Below are 19,051 nucleotides of genomic sequence, written 5' to 3'. Positions count from 1 at the left end.
TGGCTTTACAGGAATTTATTATTCCACAGTTCTGGAAGTTTGGTCTTTGCTGGAGGTGTTGATTGGTTTGTAGATAGATAGTTCCAGGCTGGTCTTGTTAAATAGCTGAGGGTGACTTTGAACTCCTGAGTGTTGGGGTTACAGCTGTGCAGTTTATGCAGTGCTGGGGGATGAACACAGTTCTTCATGCATGCTAAGCAGGTACTCTTCCAGCTGAACCACATCTCCAACCCTGCAGCTGGCCATTTCTCTGTGTCCTCACATGGTTGCGTTTTGCAGGTGTCCCAATTTCCTCTTCTTATGTCACCACATACTGGATGAGAACCCACCCTGTGGCCTCATTTTTTTTAAACTTAATTATCTTTAAAAAGACCTTGTTTCTAAATATATTCATCTTGAGATACAAAGGGTTAGGACATGATCATCTAACTCTTGGGAACAGATACAATTTAGCCCATAGCATTTGAGTAACAGGAGTTATGTTTCAGTGTGTGAATAAGACAGAGAAGGGACCTTCTCTCTGGGGACTCAGCCAGGCAGGTATCACAGGCAAAGAGGATACAGGATTGGGAGGCATCCCAAAGTGTTTCATCTAGAGGTGGGGATAGGAGTAGAAGGGAATGGGAGGCTCAAGGCTACAAAGCCAAAAACATGGAAGGATGCTACATGGTGCCACAGAGTGAGCCAGACAGTTAAGTGCTGCCCATCAACAAGAGCACCGGGGCTATAGAGCTCGCCCAGCAGTACTGGAAGCCCTGGGCTCTGTCCCTGACTTTAGAATGAGAATTTACAAAGGTCTGAGAACTAGGTGGGACCTGGCAAAGCTGGGTGAAGATTTTGTTACTGATGGGCAGTTGAACACTGTACTGGCTATTTTTGTGTCAACTTGACACAGCTGGAGTTATCACAGAGAAAGGAGCTTCAGTTGAGAAAATGCCTCCATGAGATCCAACTGTAAGGCATTTTCTCAATTAGTGATCAAGGGGGAAAGGCCCCTTGTGGGTGGGACCATCCCTGGGCTGGTAGTCTTGGGTTCTATAAGGGAGTAGGCTGAGCAAGCCAGGCAAGGCAAGTCAGTAAAGAACATCCCTCCATGGCCTCTGCATCAGCTCCTGCTCCCTGACCTGTCTGAGTTCCAGTCCTGACTTCCTTTGGTGATGAATAGCAGCATGGAAGTGTAAGCCGAATAAACCCTTTCCTCCCCAACTTGCTTCTTGGTCATCATGTTTGTGCAGGAATAGAAATCCTGACTAAGACAAATTGGTACCAGCAGAGTGGGGTATTCCTGTGACAACCTGACCATGTTTTGGGGAGGACTGTGGAAGGACTTTGGAACTTTGGGCTTGAAGATCCATTCATTGTTAAGGGCTCTGTCAGATGTTGTGTAGGAGCTTGGAAGTTAATGTTGAGAACAGTGCAGAAGATGGAGGTCTGGTTTGTGAAATTTCAGAGGGAAAATTAAAGACTCTTTTCAGGGCCATTGCTGTTTTGATTATGAAGATTCTGTAGTTCTGGTTAGCTGGGGCTGAAGAATCAGCTGTGATTAACAAGATACCAGAACTACTAAAGCAAAAACTTTGCATTACTGGGACTATTGATGCTGGTTAGCTGGAGCTAAGAAATTAGCGGTGATTAAGAAGAGACCAGCATCGTTGAGGTGACATCTTCTGGGAAGTGTTTTCTGAAAGCACAAAGGCTGTGTTCCAGAGATAGGCAAGGTTGTACTCCTTCTGCAGCGGGACTTGGTAATGTGTAAGGGTCACCCAGGTGGTACTGGTTTTGAAGGCATGAAGGGGTCATGCAGAGCAGCTGAGGCTCGGCACTGCGAGAGGCCATGGAAGGTCATTGGTGAAGGTGCAGCCTCAGTTGTAATTGTAGGCCCAGGACTGAAGGGGTCATGCAGTGTTTTGGAGATGCCAGTACCATGAGATGACCACCAAGAGCAGCAGCAGCAGTGGAGTACAGGCATCTGGAGCCCAGAGGACGATGTGTGTGCTACAAAGGGCATGGCTGGGGAAGTGACCCAAGCCCTTGGAGGAGCCCAGAAGATCGTGAGTTGGATCCCAGACGTTGGACAGTTGGAGATTGATTTTTGCTTTGATTGTGATTATGCCCTGATATTTTCCCTCTTGAAGGAAGACACTGTTTTAGTGGAGCCCACAGTTAAGAGACTTTTAATTGTAAAGAGACTTTGGATTTTAAAAGAGATGGATATATTAAAGAGATTGAAATTTTAAGAATATGTAAAGACTGTGGGACTTTTAAAGTTATTTAGATCTTGGGGATGAATAAGAATGTAAGGGTTGAGGCTTACTAGTGATGTGTTTGTGTGTCAAGTTGACAAGGGGTCAATTGTACTGGCTATTTTTGTGTCAACTTGACCCAGCTGGAGTTATCACAGAGAAAGGAGCTTCAGTTGAGAAAATGCCTCCATGAGATCCAACTGTAAGGCATTTTCTCAATTAGTGATCAAGGGGGATAGGCCCCTTGTGGGTGGGACCATCCCTGGGCTGGTAGTCTTGGGTTCTATAAGGGAGTAGGCTGAGCAAGCCAGGCAAGGCAAGTCAGTAAAGAACATCCCTCCATGGCTTCTGCATCAGCTCCTGCTCCCTGACCTGTCTGAGTTCCAGTCCTGACTTCCTTTGGTGATGAATAGCAGCATGGAAGTGTAAGCCAAATAAACCCTTTCCTCCCCAACTTGCTTCTTGGTCATCATGTTTGTGCAGGAATAGAAATCCTGACTAAGACAAACACCATGGAAGGATTCAAGGGTTCAGGAGCAGGGAGGCCAAGAAGCACAGCGCAAGTGTTAGAGCGGCCTGGGCTGGAAGCCAAGCGCGGTGCCCCCTGTTGTGGTGGTGTTTCTTTTGGGTCCTGCCTGGGCATGTGAGCCATGCAGAGTTGTAGACACAGCTAGGAGGATCCTTTTGATTTTGAGTTCATCAAAAGCCCAGGGAATCTAAAGACATTTCTCAGAAAAGTTGAGAACATGAAGCTTGGGATTCTAATCAGATTGTCCTGAGCACCCCAACTCAGAAAGATCATGAAATTTGTGGAATGAATGAGTGGGAAGAAGGAAATCATCTGTCACAGGACACCCCCACCCACCCCCAATCCCAACCAGCTGTCCTGGTTTCAGCGCAGAAGGGATGGATGCTAAGTGGAAGGAGACAAAGGGTGAGCTTCCTGCTCTGTAGTTCAGACTGGCCTGGAACTCCCCATCCTTTGCCTCGGGTTCTGAAGTGCTGGAGTTGTCTGGCACGGGAGGTTATTCTAACGTTTAAATGTAAACGCTAAGATCCCTGGCAGCAAACTGCTGTTTCTCTCTGGGATCTGTTTCCGTAGTTCAGCGAGGTGAGCGCCAGGGGATGCTGCGGCTCAGCTTTCTGGTTTCTTTGTTCATTCCAGATCGTAACCAGAGCTTGGGTGACCTAATTATTAGAGAAGCCTGGGAAGTAGGCTAAGGATTATTTGATGGTTCTCAGCAGAAACAAAACTATTGCTTAAACTACTCTCATCTTTCCTTTAAAAAAAAAAAAAGGTTAAAAAAAAGATACTCATCACATTGTGTAGTCCTGGCTGGCTGGAACCATGTGGACCAGGCTAGCTAGTGCTGGGATTAAAAGTGTGCCCCACCCATCCCGACCGCATCTGATGATACCGACATGAAGTGATGAGTCTGTCTTGGGTTTACTACCGCTGTGATGGAATATGACCAAATGCAGTTTGGAGAGGAAAGGGCTTATTTCACTCAGTTCCATATAAGTTCATTCATCACCCAAAACAGTGAGGGCAGGAACCCAAGCAGGACAGGAACCTGGAGGTAGAAGCTGGTGAGGCCACAGAGGGCGCTGCTTACTATGCTTGCTCAGCCTGTTTTCTTCTAGAAGGCAGTACCACTCCCTCAAGGGTGGCACTGTCCACAATGGGCAGGGCCCTCCCAGGCTTGCCTACAGCCTAATAGAGGCATTTTCTCAGTTGAGCCTCCCTTTTCTGATGACTCTAGCTTATCTCAAGCAGACATAAAACTAGCCGGCACGGTGTCTATACTACCAAATACAAATGTTGATTGTGCAAGCATTTATTGCTCTCTGTGGCTACTGTCATCAGCTGAGATCTTGGCAAACCTCCCACATTACAAAGAATCTTTAAGACCCTCTTTATGAGAATAAAATGTCCATCCTTTCTGTGTTATGTAGGTATACCATTCAGGGGGGCATCCTCTAACCAGTGACACTTTGTTCCTGCCCCAGGGCCTTTGCACCTGCAGCTCGCCCCACCTGTTACCTCCCCCTTAGCTCAAGTGTCACCATGTCATCATTACTTGTTATATGTTTTTCGTGGTCCTTTTCCTGACCTGTGGCTTCCTTGGTACCACCATAATGCATCTTCTAGCATCTATTGACCCCCCACCCTTGCCTTCCAGTCTCCCCTAAAACAGGGGTTCAGAACCACAGTATCCATTTTAATTTGATTTAGGGGTTAGTAGCCAGAAAACTGATATGCTTGCTGCATCTTTCCAGTTGCCTCACAACAGGGGACCTGTGTTGTTGTCTCCAGGGATGCTCCTAGTCCTCACTCTCCAGGTAAGATGTCAGGCAGGGCTATAGGCATGAATTAGCAGTAAAGTGCTAAGGGGCTGGGGATGTGGCTCAGAGATAGAGCCTCTGCCTAGGATCCAGTAGAGAGGGTGGGAGTGTGCCTCAGTAGTATAGCATTGGCCTAGCACATTTAAGGCCCTAGATTCAGTCCTTACACCAGAGAGAGAGACAGAGACAGAGAGAGAGAGACAGAGAGAGAGCCATTCAATTCTTTATCTAGAACATTTTTGTCTTGTGTGAAATTGCTCAAATTTGAAAACACAAGTTGACCAATAGCTCCTTGCTGCCAAGAACATTGTGAAAATGTGTCTGGGGTAAGGGGGTGGCCTGCTAGGAGAAAGGGTGTGCTTTCTGGGGCAAGGATGACAGCACCAGGGCTCAGCGTTAGCAACACTTGGTGGGAGAAGGGAATCATAGCCTCTGGGCTTTCCTAATTGAGTGTCCACAGTTCTATTCTGTGTATATGTGTGGTGCTTGGGATAGAACGCTGGCAAGAACTTAACCCTGAACCATGGGCTCCATCCACTCACTGGGGGATTCTAGGTAGGGACTCTACCCCTGAACCACGGACCCCAGCCCCTCACTGTGCAAAGCTAGGTGGAAGCTCTTCCTTTGAGCCACACCCTAGCCCCTCCCTGGGGCACATCTAGGCCCGACTCTTCTACTGAGACATAGTCCTAGCTCTCCACTTTTTTTTTTTTTTTTTTTTGAGGCAGGGTGGTCTGTTTTTTTAACTTGGACCTTGCTAATCCAAGCTAGACTCTGGCCAGTTAGTCCTAGGGATCCTCCTGTTTCTGTTCTCCTCAATACTGGGATTAAAGGCACACCGTTGTAGAGGGATTTTAATCATGGATGTCCTGGCAAGGGATTACATTCAGAGACCTTCTACGTCCGTGTGTTCTGGCTGGAATGCAGACAAGTCACACGACATTAATCCCTCTGGCTGGAATATAGACACGCCTTTAGGACATATCTTTAATCCCAAACGTGTAGGTAAAGTTAGTTTGTAGAAGGAAGAAGCATGTTTGAATTGTGAACCTAATTGAGGGGTAAGCAAAGTGACAAATCAGGAAAATATTTGACAGAATGACTCAGAGGTAGGATATGCCCAACTCCCACGTGAAAGAGAACAGCAGGTGTGGGTAGCAGGGAGGCAGTTTTATTAGAACGGTTTTACAGAGAGAGGTTCCAGGTGAAGACAGGAAAAGCTAGAGAATGAGAAGGAGCCAGAAGATTAGAATAGATTGCCAGCATTAGTTTGACGCCAAGCAAGGCAATTCTGTGAGAAGCCAGTAAGCTTGAAGAGGAGTCTGACCAGTGAAGCCGAGCTGAACCATCCATCTAGGAAGAACTTAGAACAAGTGAGCTTACTCAGTAGTAAGTCTCAGAGGCTGAAATGTTCTAGGCCTAGAGTAGATTGTATGGATGCTAGAAGCTTCCAGGCCTAGGCCTGGGGGTAGTTTGAACAGAGAAAGAAATGCCATGGGCTCAGCCCAAACTGTATTCGTACATCTTGGGTACGGTTCTCCTTTCATCCTTCCATCTGAAGAAATAAAAGTTACTTTTACACATAGTTTTTTTATGTGAGTGCTAGGAACTTGAATTCAGATCCTTGTGTTTGGAGAACAAGTCCTTTACTGACTGAGCCACCTCTTCACCCTTCCCAGTGACCATTTGAACCTGCATCTACTTCACATGACATCAGTTGTGCCATCTGTAAAATTGCACCAGACTGTTTGTTGCAAGAATTGAGAGGGGTTTGATGGTAGAAGCTGGGAAGATGGGAGGAGGGAGCTGGAAGGAGGAGGATTGCTCAACCTTCGTCCAGGAAACAGTGATCAGATGATCTTGGTCCTGCGCCTTCCCTTCCTCTTACGGAGGAAGTTGCGTGTTGCTCCATAAGTTTGTGACCCTTTTTTTTTAATCTTGTTATTCCTGGCAGTAGATATGCAAGGAAGATAGTTGGGGAGATGGCTCTGTGGATAAGAGCGAGCTCTTGATGCTAAAGAATGAAGACCTGAGTGTGAATCTCTAGCACCCATGTGAAAAAACTGCACAGGGCTGCGTGCTTGCCTTTAGCACCAGCAGTGAGTGAATGGGACAGAGTCGGCAGGGGGGCAGGGGCTTGTTGGCTCTCAATTGAGGTTTAGCGAGATCCTCTGTAAAGGGAATCAGGCTGAGGGTAACAAACCTGGACACCTGATGTTTTTCTCTGGCTTCTGCGTCTGTGCCACGTATGTCACACACAGTCTTGCACACACAAGATAAATTTAAGGAAGTGTTTTGTAAAGTTGTGTATTTTTTGGATCCTTTTAACATCAGCATACTTTGTTAAATTAAGGTGAAGAGGAAGTGGAGATGTAGCTTGGCGAATACAAGGTCAGGCATAGAACAGCAAGGAGTCTAGAGGGTTAACACAGTCTATTGTACATGGAGCTCTGTGGGAGGAGCCTGTAACCCTAGCTTGTTAGAAGTGAGAGCAGCAACGTTGGGATGTTGGAGCTCAAGAGAATGCTTGCTCAATATATATATATATATATATATATATATATATATATATATATATATATATATATTTATTGTGTATATATAGTGTGTATATATGTATATATATGATCTTTAAAAAAAGAATGCTTGCTGTTCTTTTAGAAGACCTGTGTTTGGTTCCCAGCACTCAGCATCACACAGCAACACTACCTGGAACTCCAGGTGGAGGGGATCTGATGCTCTCTTCTGGCCTCTGATGGCTACAGCTCCCCCCACCCCCATTACACACATAAATAAAATATAAATACACATAATAAAATATAAATACACATAATAAAAAGAAATCTAAACAAAATTAGATCAAGGTTACTTTGTGCTTACCCTTGGCTACATGGGGAGTTCAAGGCCAGGTTTGGATGCATGAGGCCTTGTGTAAACAAACAAAGCCACACACTTCAAAAACAAATGTGGGCACAGGCTGCTCTTGCAGAGGGCCTTAGTTTGGTTCTCAGCACCCAAATGGTGGCTCACGCACACCTGCAACTCCAGTTCCAAAGAACCTATCACTCTCTTCTGGCTCCCACGGCATGACACTCATGTGGCAGACGTGTGGATAGATAACTAGAAATAACAAGACAAAAACCAAAACTAGCACTGGGTCTCTTTGTCCCATTTCCCAATGTGACCCCATTGAATAAGTCTTTCTTTTCTGCCTTTCCTTATTAAAAAGGAATCTTTAAACCTAACAGCAGCATGAGGGCTATAGGTCATACTACAGAAAGGAGAGGGATGCTAGCATTTTGTTGCAAGTACAGTGAAACTTGTCAAATGCTTAAAAGAGGGGAAAGAAGATACCTTCCCGCCAGGCCAGGGAGAAGTGTACAGAGAAAGACGAGTCCATCCTGCCATTTGATGATTTTAGTGGGGTTGTCAGGCTCCCCCTCCAGAGTGATGAACTTACCTGTGAGGGTCTTCATAAGGATTTGCACCTCACCTCTGAGATGAAGCAGGTATAGGGAACATCCCTCCGGGATGCTTTAGTCACTCTCGGTGTGGCTATCTTCTAGTTTCTTGCTGGCAAAGGTCGATCTCTCCTGGTTTGGGTTGGGGATGCCTTGGGTCTCTGCTGTGACATGGTGGTTTCGCTGGGCTCAACTTCTAGGGTGATAGGCTTGCCAGTTAAGGATTTTTCTTCCTCACTCGTGTTTTTTTGTATGCATATGTGTGCACATGAGTGCAGGAGCCCACAGAGGCCAGATGAGGACATCACATCTCCTGGACCTGGAGTTTATAAGTATCTGTAAGCCCCCTGATGTGGGTGCTGGAACTGAATTCTGCCAGAGCAGTAAGCAGTCTTAACTTCTGAGCCATCATTGTCAGTGATGGTGGTAGCAGTCCTCACAGAAACACAGCTCTGATCTCAATGGACATAACTCCAATATCAGACTTCTGAGGCAGGGTTTCGTGTAGCTCAGGCTGACCGAGAACTCCCTATTGTAGCTAAGGATGACTATATCCTTAGACTCCTGAGCCTCAGGCTTCTATCTCACAAATGATTATGATTACAGCTGTGTGCTTTGCCCTGCTTAATGATACTGTATTGTGGGCTTACCAGATGACTCACTGGGTAAAGGAACTTGAAGCCAAGCATGAGGATCTCAGGTGAATCTCTTGGGACCCACAGGGTAGAAGAAACCTGTGGAAACCTGATAGGCTTTCTGCTATATTTACTGAGGTAGGCTCTGTTACTGAACCTGAAACAAGGTTGGGGGAGGGGTAGATCCCCTGTCTCTGTCTCATGCTTTGTTTTGTTTTTGGTGGGTTTTTTTTTTTGCGGGGGGGTTGTTTTTTGGTTTTTGGAGACAGGGTTTCTCTGTATAGCCCTGGCTGTCCTGGAACTCACTTTGTAGACCAGGCTGTCCTCGAACTCAGAAATTCGCCTGCCTCTGCCTCCCAAGTGCTGGGATTAAAGGTGTGCGCCACCACGCCCAACTCTCTGTCTCATGTTTTGATCACAGGTAGGCCATCATACCTGCCCATCTTTTATGTGGTCCCCTTGCCTGTAGAGCAGGTACCACATCCACTGAGTCATGTCTCAGCCCCCGAACCCATTTTCATCCAGTCATCTGGTGACAAGCATCTAGGCTGGTCCCATTTCTTGCCTGCTGGTTTTGACACAGGGTCTTGTGCAGCCCATGTTGCCTGGGTTCCTGACTGTCAGGTCCAAAAGAAACCGAGGACAAATAGCTGACTCTGAAGTCTATTATCATACCAAAGTGCACGCTGGCCTGAATACTCTCTCAGTACCACAAGCACCTGTTACATCTTCTCTGCTCTTCTCACCCCACCCTTACCCTAAACTTCTTCAGCTAATAGTCTTCTCTTCTCCTAGCCTTTTATCCCTATAGTACTCTGCCATTTCAGCCATGCATCCTTTTGAATTTTGGTTCTCTCTCTCTCTCTCTCTCTCTCTCTCTCTCTCTCTCTCTCTCTCTCTCTCTCTCTCTCTCTCTCTCTCTCTCTCTCTCTCTCTCATTCTCCCCTGCTGTCTTTCCTCTAATGGCCCAGCTTGGTCTACCGAACATGTTTAGTCTCTCTCTCTCCCTCCGCTCTGTCTGTCTGTCTGTCTCTCCCTGCTCTGGATCCTTCTAGATATCTCTGGCTGTACTCTCCCTTGTATCTACAATACCGCCCCCCCCCCCACGGCCAGTGGACTGGTCATGTTCTCAGTGTGGACATCCTACCTCCACCTCTCAAGTGACAGGCATGTCACACTAGGCAAGCACTCTACCAACTGAGCTGCATTCCCAACCTCAGATTTTCTTTATCAGTATTTTTTCTTAATATTAGCAAATAAATTAGCAGTTTTCAGGGTGGTCACAGTGGTCAAGAGCACTTGCTGCTCTTGGAGATGATGGAGTTGAGTTTCCAGCACCCACACAAGACAGCTCATTCACCTCTAACTCAGTACTAGAGAATCTTATTGACCTCCTCTGACCTCCTAGGGCACAGACACAAGTATAGCACACATACAGAGAGATATAGACATGCATATATGTAAATAATAAAAATAATTTTAAGAAATGCTGGGTTTCATTATGACATTATCACACACATATGTCAGTATCCGTAGCTCATATTTACCTTCTGTTAACCTCCTTGTCCCTCCTCCCTCTCCCACTGGTCCCATGCAGACGTGTGTGTGTGTGTTATTTATGTATCCGTCCTCCTACTGGGAGAGAAAACATGTGATGTTGTCTTTTTTTCATTACCTCTCTTGTTGTCCCCTCCCCTCAGTCCATTCCACATGTACTTCTACTTTCAAGACTTATAGATATTTTACATCTGAACTTCACGTGAGAGAGGACACGTGACACTTGCTTTCTGAGTCTTGCTTGCTTTGCCTAACATGATGCTGTCTAGTTCCATTCATCTTTCTGCAGGTGACATCTCTTCATTCTTCTCCATGGCTTCATTCACCATTCCGTAGTGCATAGATACCATGCTTTCTTTATCTGTTTATCTGCTGGTTCCATTCCTTAGCCACTGTGAACAATGCAGCAGTAAACATGGATGTGCATGTATGCACGTGGCTGGCTGACTGACTCCTCTAGGTATATACAGAGTGGTATAGCTGGATCATATGCTAGTTCTAATTTTAACTGGTTTAATTCCTTTGCTGTGCATGTATACACACGTGCACATGTGCATGTATGCACTCAGATAATGTGTGAGAGTGGGCACATGTGACCTATAGATGTCAGAGGACAGCTTTGTAAAGTTGGTTCCCTCCTTCCACTTCCTGTGGGTTCTGGAGATTGGCATGAGATCACGCTTGTGCAGCAAGCCACCTCACTAGCTCTGATTATAATTAAAAAAAAACTTTTATAGTGGACTGGAGAAATGACTCAGTTGTTAAGAGCATTCACTGTTCTTAGAGAGGACCTGGGTTCAATTCCCAGCACCCACATGGTGGATCACAACTATCAGTGGTTATGCATGTGATGTACACACATACACGAGGGCAAAGCACTCATGTACATAAAATAAAAATAAGTAAAGCTTTTTAAAAAGCTTACATATACACTGGTGGAAGTGTATATGGAGGAAAAGAGACCGAGAAGATAGCTTAGCCCACAAAACAAGCATGAGGGCCTGAATTCAGATCCCCAGCCACCGCATAAAAACCCGTGGGCATGTGAGGCAAAGGCAGGCGGATCACGCCAAGTTCAAGGTCATCCTGGTGTACATAGCAAGTTTCTGGCCAGCCAGGGCTACCTAGAGAATCTTTTTCTCAAAAAACGATTAAGGAAGATGTACAATGTTAACCTCTAGATTCCACATGCGCTACACACAGAGGGGCCAGGAGAGACTAGGGGTATATCTCAGAGATAGAACACTCCCCATTCCAAGTACAAAGGTGGGAAATGGTAATGATTTTTATGATAATATTTCTATAACTTTTCTTTGTCTTTTGTATGTATTACTGTCTGTGTGCATTCAGCCAGTTCAAAACGCAGACAATTGACATGTTTCCAGCCAGTTAAGTAAGTTAACATGTGCCTCTTGTCCTGTGGACACAGTATGGACTCTCTACATGTGCATACAGCAGGAGAATCCAACACTTTTCAACAGAAACTCCAATTACCAGACAGCATCAAGAATTCTCCTTTGATTGACAGAAATATCTGTCATAGCAACCTTGTCACCAGGGCAACAAGATATCATTGAACACACAGCCAGTCAGAAGCTTCATTTCTGGGGAAGATAGCAACAGCTTCCAAGTGATCCTAGCCACTTTTGTCCAAATGAGGCATCAAGGACAGAGGGGTGTCAGGGGGGAGAGTAAGCCAGCAAGAGTTCTTCTGTTGAACCACATCTGGACATGCACACACCCCTTGTACATCTCACCCCTCATTCCTCTCATTTTGATGACAGAACTGAGAGCCTATGACAGACCCCATGGACACAAAACCTGGTGCTTTTACATTTGACCTTTGAAAGGAAGTTTCTCACCTCAGGTCTCCAGCAATGCCTGGGAATGGAGACCCCCCAAAGCAGCTGTGTACTATGTTGGCGATGGCCACTAAAGTCGCATGAACACAGAAGCCGGGTGGGAGGAAGAGCACACCACCTGAATCCACGTATGCTGAAGAGGAAAGAGACAAATCTTGCACGGGGTTGGGGTGGGGAGGCATAGTTCAGTTAGAGTGCCTGGCAGGCACAAAGTCCTGTGCTCAAGTCCTCGAAGTAGGCAAACCATGCAGAGTGGTGCGTCCCTGCCACCCCAGCATCCAGAATGCAGGATGGTCAGGAGTTCAAGGTCATTCTTGGCTACACAGTTCAAACTTGCATAGCTTACATAAAAGCTTGGATTCAATGAATAAATAGATAACTAAACAAAGATTAAAGTCTTTTCATTTGTCCAATTTATAAACTTCCTCTGCTAATCTCAACTTTGCCCTATCTAGTTAAAAGACAGCGAGGCCAGTGTAACAGCTCAAGAGCCTCCGTATGCACATTACACTGTGGCGTGCATGCACCTACACCCACACGTGTCACACACATGCAATAATGACTAAATAATGTTTTTAAAGACAGAGAAGATAAGGCAGATTCTATTGAGTCATTCACACACATAAATATTCTGTATGTGGGCCGGAGCTATGACTACCCAGGATTTATCATTTTAATTACTTGTTGAGAAAGAGGGATTTCCAAAGGGACAGGCCCCTTGCTCCTTGCACCAGAAAGCAGAAAGCAGAGCTCTTGCCTAGACTCCTCCAGTTAGATGTTTTGGGTAATGGCTGGGAACTTCCCAGGAAGGGGTTGGGGTCCTTTCTCAGCGGTAGAGCTCTTGCTTACCCCCACCCCCACTCCGCCCCCAGGGAGGGGCTGGGTCTGTAGCTCTGTGGTAGACCATCTGTAAGAACATACCACTGAGGGGCTGGAGACATGGTTCAGAGGTAGGGTACCTGGCTGGAATTCCATAGTGAGGGTCTGGTGGTGTGGCTCAGCAAGGGAGCAGTTCTCTAGATTTTAGCTGGTAGAGCTTGCCTACACTGTATATCCCCGCCAAACATAGAAACATACATGACAGCTGTGGTCACACAGGGACCGTGTCTTAGTTTGCATCTCCAGCCCTACAGGTGAAGTCCTGTCTCCTAGCCTTGCCCCTCCCACCATGGTCCCTGGCGTTATCTCCAGACAACCTCCTGAGAAGACAATCCTCCGAATGTAGGAAGGGCTGAGCAGGAGGGAAATCCCTCCTCTGGGACCTCTAGAGTTCACTTCTCTTGGGGTCAGATGTGGCAATGGAAGGCCAGGGGCCAGGGTACTTATTATTCAAGGCAGGATGGGCCCCATCCAGAAGTCAACAAGAAGGAGCTGTGGGACAGGAGCTAATGCCCAGAACTGAGTTGTGTCCTGCTAAGTCCTCTGCCACGGTAAGTGATAGCCATCCCCCAGTCAGAGTGCCGATGTGGCGGCCCCAGAGCTGCTGAATGTCCATCCATGTGTGCCCTCAGGAACTAAAGGACATTGCAGTCTGACTCCCCCAGCATGGGGAGGGTCTGGTCTAAGGTGGGGCTCTTGATTGTCTCTTGCAGTACCTACGGGATGAAGAACCTTTCATTTTCCCTCCTTTTCCTTTTCTTCCTTGTCCCTGAACTGCTGGGCTCCAGCATGCCACTGTGTCCCATCGATGAAGCCATCGACAAGAAGATCAAACAAGACTTCAGCTCGCTGTGTGAGGATTCAACCTTGCTGAGGGCCTTACAGACTTATCTCATCCCTGATGGGGAACAGACCCACCTAGCTGCAAGGCTACCCTCAGCCTCAGCCTCACCCTGTCTATAAGTTCCAACCCAAATTCATCCTGCCCTACCTTGATCATGGTTCACCCCACAACTTAGCTTCTTCCAACCATCACCCCAAACCTCCCCTCACTCCAAAAGGCCCCACTCTGTGGTCCATAGAGTGAGCCGAGCCCCCAGTGCCTGATCCTCTTGCCTCAGCCTCCTGGGTGTTTGGAGTACAGGTGTGAGCAAAATATTTTACCATGAACATGTGCTGTACATGTCTGTGTATGTGTTTATATATGTGGTGCACATATGTGAAGGAGCTTGTGTGTGCATAGGCATATGGAGAATTAAAGTTGATGTAGTGTTATCACCCCACCTCTGCTTTGTTGAATCAGAATCTCTCAGCTGAACCCAGGGCGTGTGGGTTTGTGGTAGTCTAGTTAGCCATCTTGTTCTGGGGATTCCATGTCTGTCTGCCTCCTGGATGCTGGGATTATGGGTGCCCCTACACCATGCATGCCTAGCTTCTAAATGGGTTCTGGGGATCTTGGCTCTGATCCCCCCCACTTGTGAGTCAAACTCTTTAGCTATCAAATCATCTTCTCACTCTGCTGAGAAGAATTTGAGCTCACTGTCAGTGTCAAACCCAAAGATCTCCCCCTGCAAAGATGCAGTTGGATTCAATCTTCCCTTCTGCAGGTCCCAATGCAATAAAGAACATTGGCTTAAATTGCTGGACAGTCTCCTCCAGAGGGAAGTTGGCCTCCTGCCCAGAAGGTGAGTGCAAACTCTGTTGTTCAGACTTTCTGGAAGTTCTCAGAAACTCCTCTGCCTGCCTTGTCTGGGTCCTCAACATGTCTGGACTCCCTCCCAGACTTCCAGTCTTCTCATCTCCCAGCCCACACTCCAGGTCCTTTAGACTCCTGCTGTGTCATCTTGCACTGTTTCCGCGGCAACAGCCTCTAGCCCCCTCCCCCATCTCTGCCTCCCACCGCCACAGTCTTCCAGCTTTTTGAGGACTTCTTTCCTTGCAGGCACAGCAGTCTTGAGCTGCTCCTGTGGCTCTGCCTGTGGCTCATGGGACATTCGTGAGGAAAAAGTGTGTCACTGCCAGTGTGCAAGGATAGACTGGACAGCAGCCCGCTGCTGTAAGCTGCAGTTCGGTTCCTGATGTAGGTCAGTTGAGAACTGAGCTTGTCCTCCTCGTGTTGACAGGGACGGGGAGGAGGCAGGGGCCAGGTCTAAGCCAAGGGTCTGGAAATGAGAATGAGATGATGGTGATGATGAAGATGGATGGCAAAGTGGGCACGGCCCTTGTGTGACTTCTTTAGTGGAGAAGGGTGTGTGTGGGAATTGTGTGGGAATTGTTGCATACTGTTGTGAATTTTACTACTTGTCTATCACTCCTTTTTCCTTCTCTTCCCCTTCCCCTTCCTCTTTGAGAGTCTCACATAGTCCAGGCTGGCCTCAAATGATAGTCACCATCACAGAGGAGACTGGACCTTGGCAGGACTGAGGTTCCATAGCTCTCAAGTTAACTTTTCATCTCTATGGATATGATGTCGAATACCTATTTTCAACCAGAGGCACCCAGGGCATTTACACCACCCGGGGCAGAGGATATCGTTTTCCTTGTATCTTAAGCTTAGAATAAGGTATAGCCTGGGTGTAGTAACTGTCTATAGAATGAGGGCTGGTGAGATGATTCAGTGGGTAAAGATGCTGCTGCCAAGGCTGATGATCAGGGCTTGATTCCTAGAACCTACATGGTGGAAGGAGAGAGTCCAGGTTGTCTTCTCATTTCCACATGGGCACTGAGGCACTTGAGTACCATGTGTGCACACACAGTGAATGATAAAGAATGAATGAATGAAGCAATAAAAGTATCTGTTGAGCCTGGCATGGTGGCACATGCCTTTAATCACAGCACTTGCAAGGCAGAGACAGGTGGATCTCTGTGTTCAAGGCCAGCCTGGTCTACAGAGAAAAAAATCCAAAAAAAAGAGAGAAAGAAAGAATGAGAGAGAGAGAGAGAGAGAGAGAGAGAGAGAGGGAGGGAGGGAGGGAGGAAGGAAGGAATCAAATTAGTAACTGCAATGGTTAACAGATCTAGAATTACCTAGAAGACACGTATCTGGGCATGCCTGGAAGGGAGTTGGTTAATTGGGTTAATTCAAGTGGGAGGACCCTGACTGAATAAAAAGGAGAAAGTGGGAGTTGGAGAGAATTCAGAGAATTAAGAACACTTGCTGCTCCTGCAAGGGACCCAACCCAGTTTTCCAGTACCTAGTTTGGACAGCTGACAGTCATCTTTAACTCATGTGCCCATACACACTTATAACACCACACACACACACACACACATACACACATACACACACACACTCACACATGCACACGTATGCAAACCAGCAATGGCGCCTGCAGAGATGGCTCAGAAGTTAAGAGCACTTGCTATTCTTCCAGAGGACTGAGTTCATTTCCCAGCACTCAAATGAGGTGTGTCTTAGTTAGGGTTACTATGACCAAAAAACAAGTTGGAGAGGAAAGGGTTTATTTAGCTTACACTTCCATACTGCTGTTCATCATTGTAGGAAGTCAAGACACAAACTCACACAGGGCAAGAACCTGTAGGCAGAGCTGATGCAGAAGCCATGGAGGGATGCTGCTCACTGACTTGTGCCCCCTGCTTTGCTCAGCCTGCCTTCCTATAGAGCCCAGGACCACCAGCCCAGAGATTGTACTAGACACAATGAGCTGGGTTCTCTGCCACTGATCAGTAACTGAGAAAATGCCTTGTAGTGGATCTCATGAAGGTATTTCCTCAATTGAGGCACTTCCTCTGATGACTCTAGCTTGTGTCAGTGCGTCGCAAAACCAGCCAGTACAGAGTGGCTCAAGACCATCTGTATCTTTGGCTACAGGAGATTTGACACCTCTGACCTGTATATGCACCTGTACTTATGCACAAATACCCACACTTAGATACAAACATTCCTTCACATAATCAAAAAGAATACAATATAAGCTGGGTGTAGAGGCACACGCCTTTAATCCCAGCACTCGGGAGGCAGAGGCAGGTGGATTTCTGAGTTCGAGGCCAGCCTGGTCTACAAAGTGAGTTCCAGGACAGCCAGGGCTATACAGAGAAACCCTGTCTCGAAAAACAAACAAACAAACAAACAATAAATAAATAAATTTAAATGTAAAAAAAATTGGGGCCTAAGGAAAGATGGGTCAATGGTTAAGAGCTTGTATTGCTTTTTCAGGGGAAGTGAGCGTGGTTTCCAGCACAGCCACCCGTTCCTGTAGCTCCAGAGATGTCTGATGTTCTCCAGTCTCTACAGGCACGTGTGTGTGGGACACAAGCACGCATAGTTAAAAATAAAACAGGCTTGATGTGGTGGTCTCATACTTTTAATTCCAGTACTTGGGAAGTAGAGACAGATTGTTAGTTTATGGCCATCCTGGCTTGGGGGATGACTCAGTGGTTAGCAGCACTGACTGCCCTTCTAAAGGTTCAATCCCAAGCCATCAGTAATCTATGTTGGGCTGGAGAGATGGCTCAGCGGTTAAGAGTACTGACTGCTCTTCCTGAGGTCCTGAGTTCAATTTCCAGCAACCACGTGGTGGCTCACAACCATCCGATGCCCTCTTCTGGTGTGTCTGAAGATAGCTACAGTGTACTCATATACAAAAAATAAATAATAATAATTTAAAAAAAAAAGGTCATCCTGGTCTACCTAGCCAGTGTGGCTACATAGTTACAATGAATTAAGAACAAATGGAATATTTTAAATTGTCTTTGATATTGAAAGTTGTTCTCTTTAATTTTTTATTTATTCACTTTACATCCTGCTCACTGCCACCCTTCTGGTCGCCCCATTCCACAATCATTCCCCCATCTCCTCCTTCTCCTCTAAGTGGGTGGGGCCCCCTAGGTATATCCCTACCCTGTTACTTCAAGTCTCTGTGGGGCTAGGCACTTCCTCTCCCACTGAGGCCAGCAGACCAGGCAGCTCAGCTAGAAGACTACATCTCACGTACAAGCAACAGCTTTTGGGATAGCTCCTACTCCAGTTGTTTGGGACCCACATGAAGACCAAGCTGCACATCTGATATATATGTGTGGGGAGGCCTAGGTCCAGTCTATTATAGTTTTTGGTTTTGTTTGTCTCTGGGTGTCTTCAAATGTCTGTCCAGCCCGAAGATTTCAAAGGAAATAAATCTCTGGCCAGAGTTTAACACACCACAATAAACCTAAATTCAACCTAGAGTCCTCCACCAGTCTCATGGTTGAACCTTCACCACAGCCAATTAGAGAGAGTAGCAGATAAGCCAATGATGAGAACTGAACACAGCGGGAATGTCCAGTCAGTTGTGGGTCTCATCCTGCTCTTCTTCCTGGGCTAGAGTGCAGCTCTGACAGACACTGAGACTCACACAGTGGACGGCTTTCTCGAAGGAAGAAGACATATGCCCATTGGCACTTGAGTCTGTTACTGGCTGTCGTGATGAGCAATGCAATTCACCATTTCCCATGGAGCAAGAACAGCAAGCACCTTTGTGTATCCATTTCTGATTCTCTCCATAGCGCACAAACCGCTTTTCTTCATCTTTCATTTCCTCACTGCACGCTTGTTAGCGTCTACCACTTACTTACTCACTTCCTGGTGCAACTGTGCCTGTCCAGGGCTGGGCTCAGGGTTGTGGTGTTGTCCTAGTACTTCCTGACACACCAGGGTGGAAAGTTATTTTCATATAGTATATTCTGATCAGGGCTTTCCCTTCCTATCTCCTCCCATCTTCCCACCCATGAACACCACCCTTCTTTCTCAAACAAACAGGCAGACAAGAAACAAACAAAAACAAAAACAAAAAAACAAAAAATTGAACACAAAAAAATACCCCACCAACCTCCCCCCCCAAAACCGGCATAATAATTTAAAAATAAAAAGTACAACACACACACACACACACACACACACACACACACACACACACACTCACACAACCAAATCAACTCAAAACCCCAAAACTTCAAAAAAACCCCAAACCCATAAAAAACCCACAAAATTGGGAACCATAATGTACAAGCAAAAGGCCAGTAAAATAAAATTTAAAAATTATGAAACAAAAACTCTACTAAGTGTGGTTCAT

At 46.4% G+C, this 19,051-nt stretch overlaps 1 protein-coding gene across 2 annotated transcripts; it reads left to right on the top strand.

Moving 5' to 3' along the window:
• The first annotated feature begins 13,445 nt into the window (after nt 1–13,445).
• On the top strand, nt 13,446–17,243 carry Retn (resistin). 2 transcript variants are annotated; one of them, XM_021170969.3, is made up of 5 exons: nt 13,446–13,534; nt 13,697–13,836; nt 14,591–14,668; nt 14,926–15,067; nt 17,161–17,243. In XM_021170969.3, exons 2-4 carry the CDS (start codon nt 13,707–13,709, stop codon nt 15,060–15,062), a joined length of 345 nt encoding a protein of 114 aa, XP_021026628.1. In that variant the 5' UTR covers nt 13,446–13,534; nt 13,697–13,706; the 3' UTR covers nt 15,063–15,067; nt 17,161–17,243. The 2 variants fall into 2 exon arrangements, with proteins under 2 accessions (XP_021026628.1, XP_085700503.1); XM_085844377.1 differs by having other exon boundaries at nt 13,454–13,534; nt 13,772–13,836.
• Nucleotides 17,244–19,051: the final 1,808 nt, after the last annotated feature.

Source organism: Mus caroli, unplaced genomic scaffold (genome assembly GCF_978045245.1).
Source record: "Mus caroli unplaced genomic scaffold, Mus_caroli_1 scaffold_10, whole genome shotgun sequence".
In the NCBI taxonomy this organism is placed as follows: domain Eukaryota; kingdom Metazoa; phylum Chordata; class Mammalia; order Rodentia; family Muridae; genus Mus; species Mus caroli.
The sequence above is the reverse complement of the archived record's forward strand: the minus strand, read 5'-3'. Positions and strand labels throughout refer to the sequence as shown.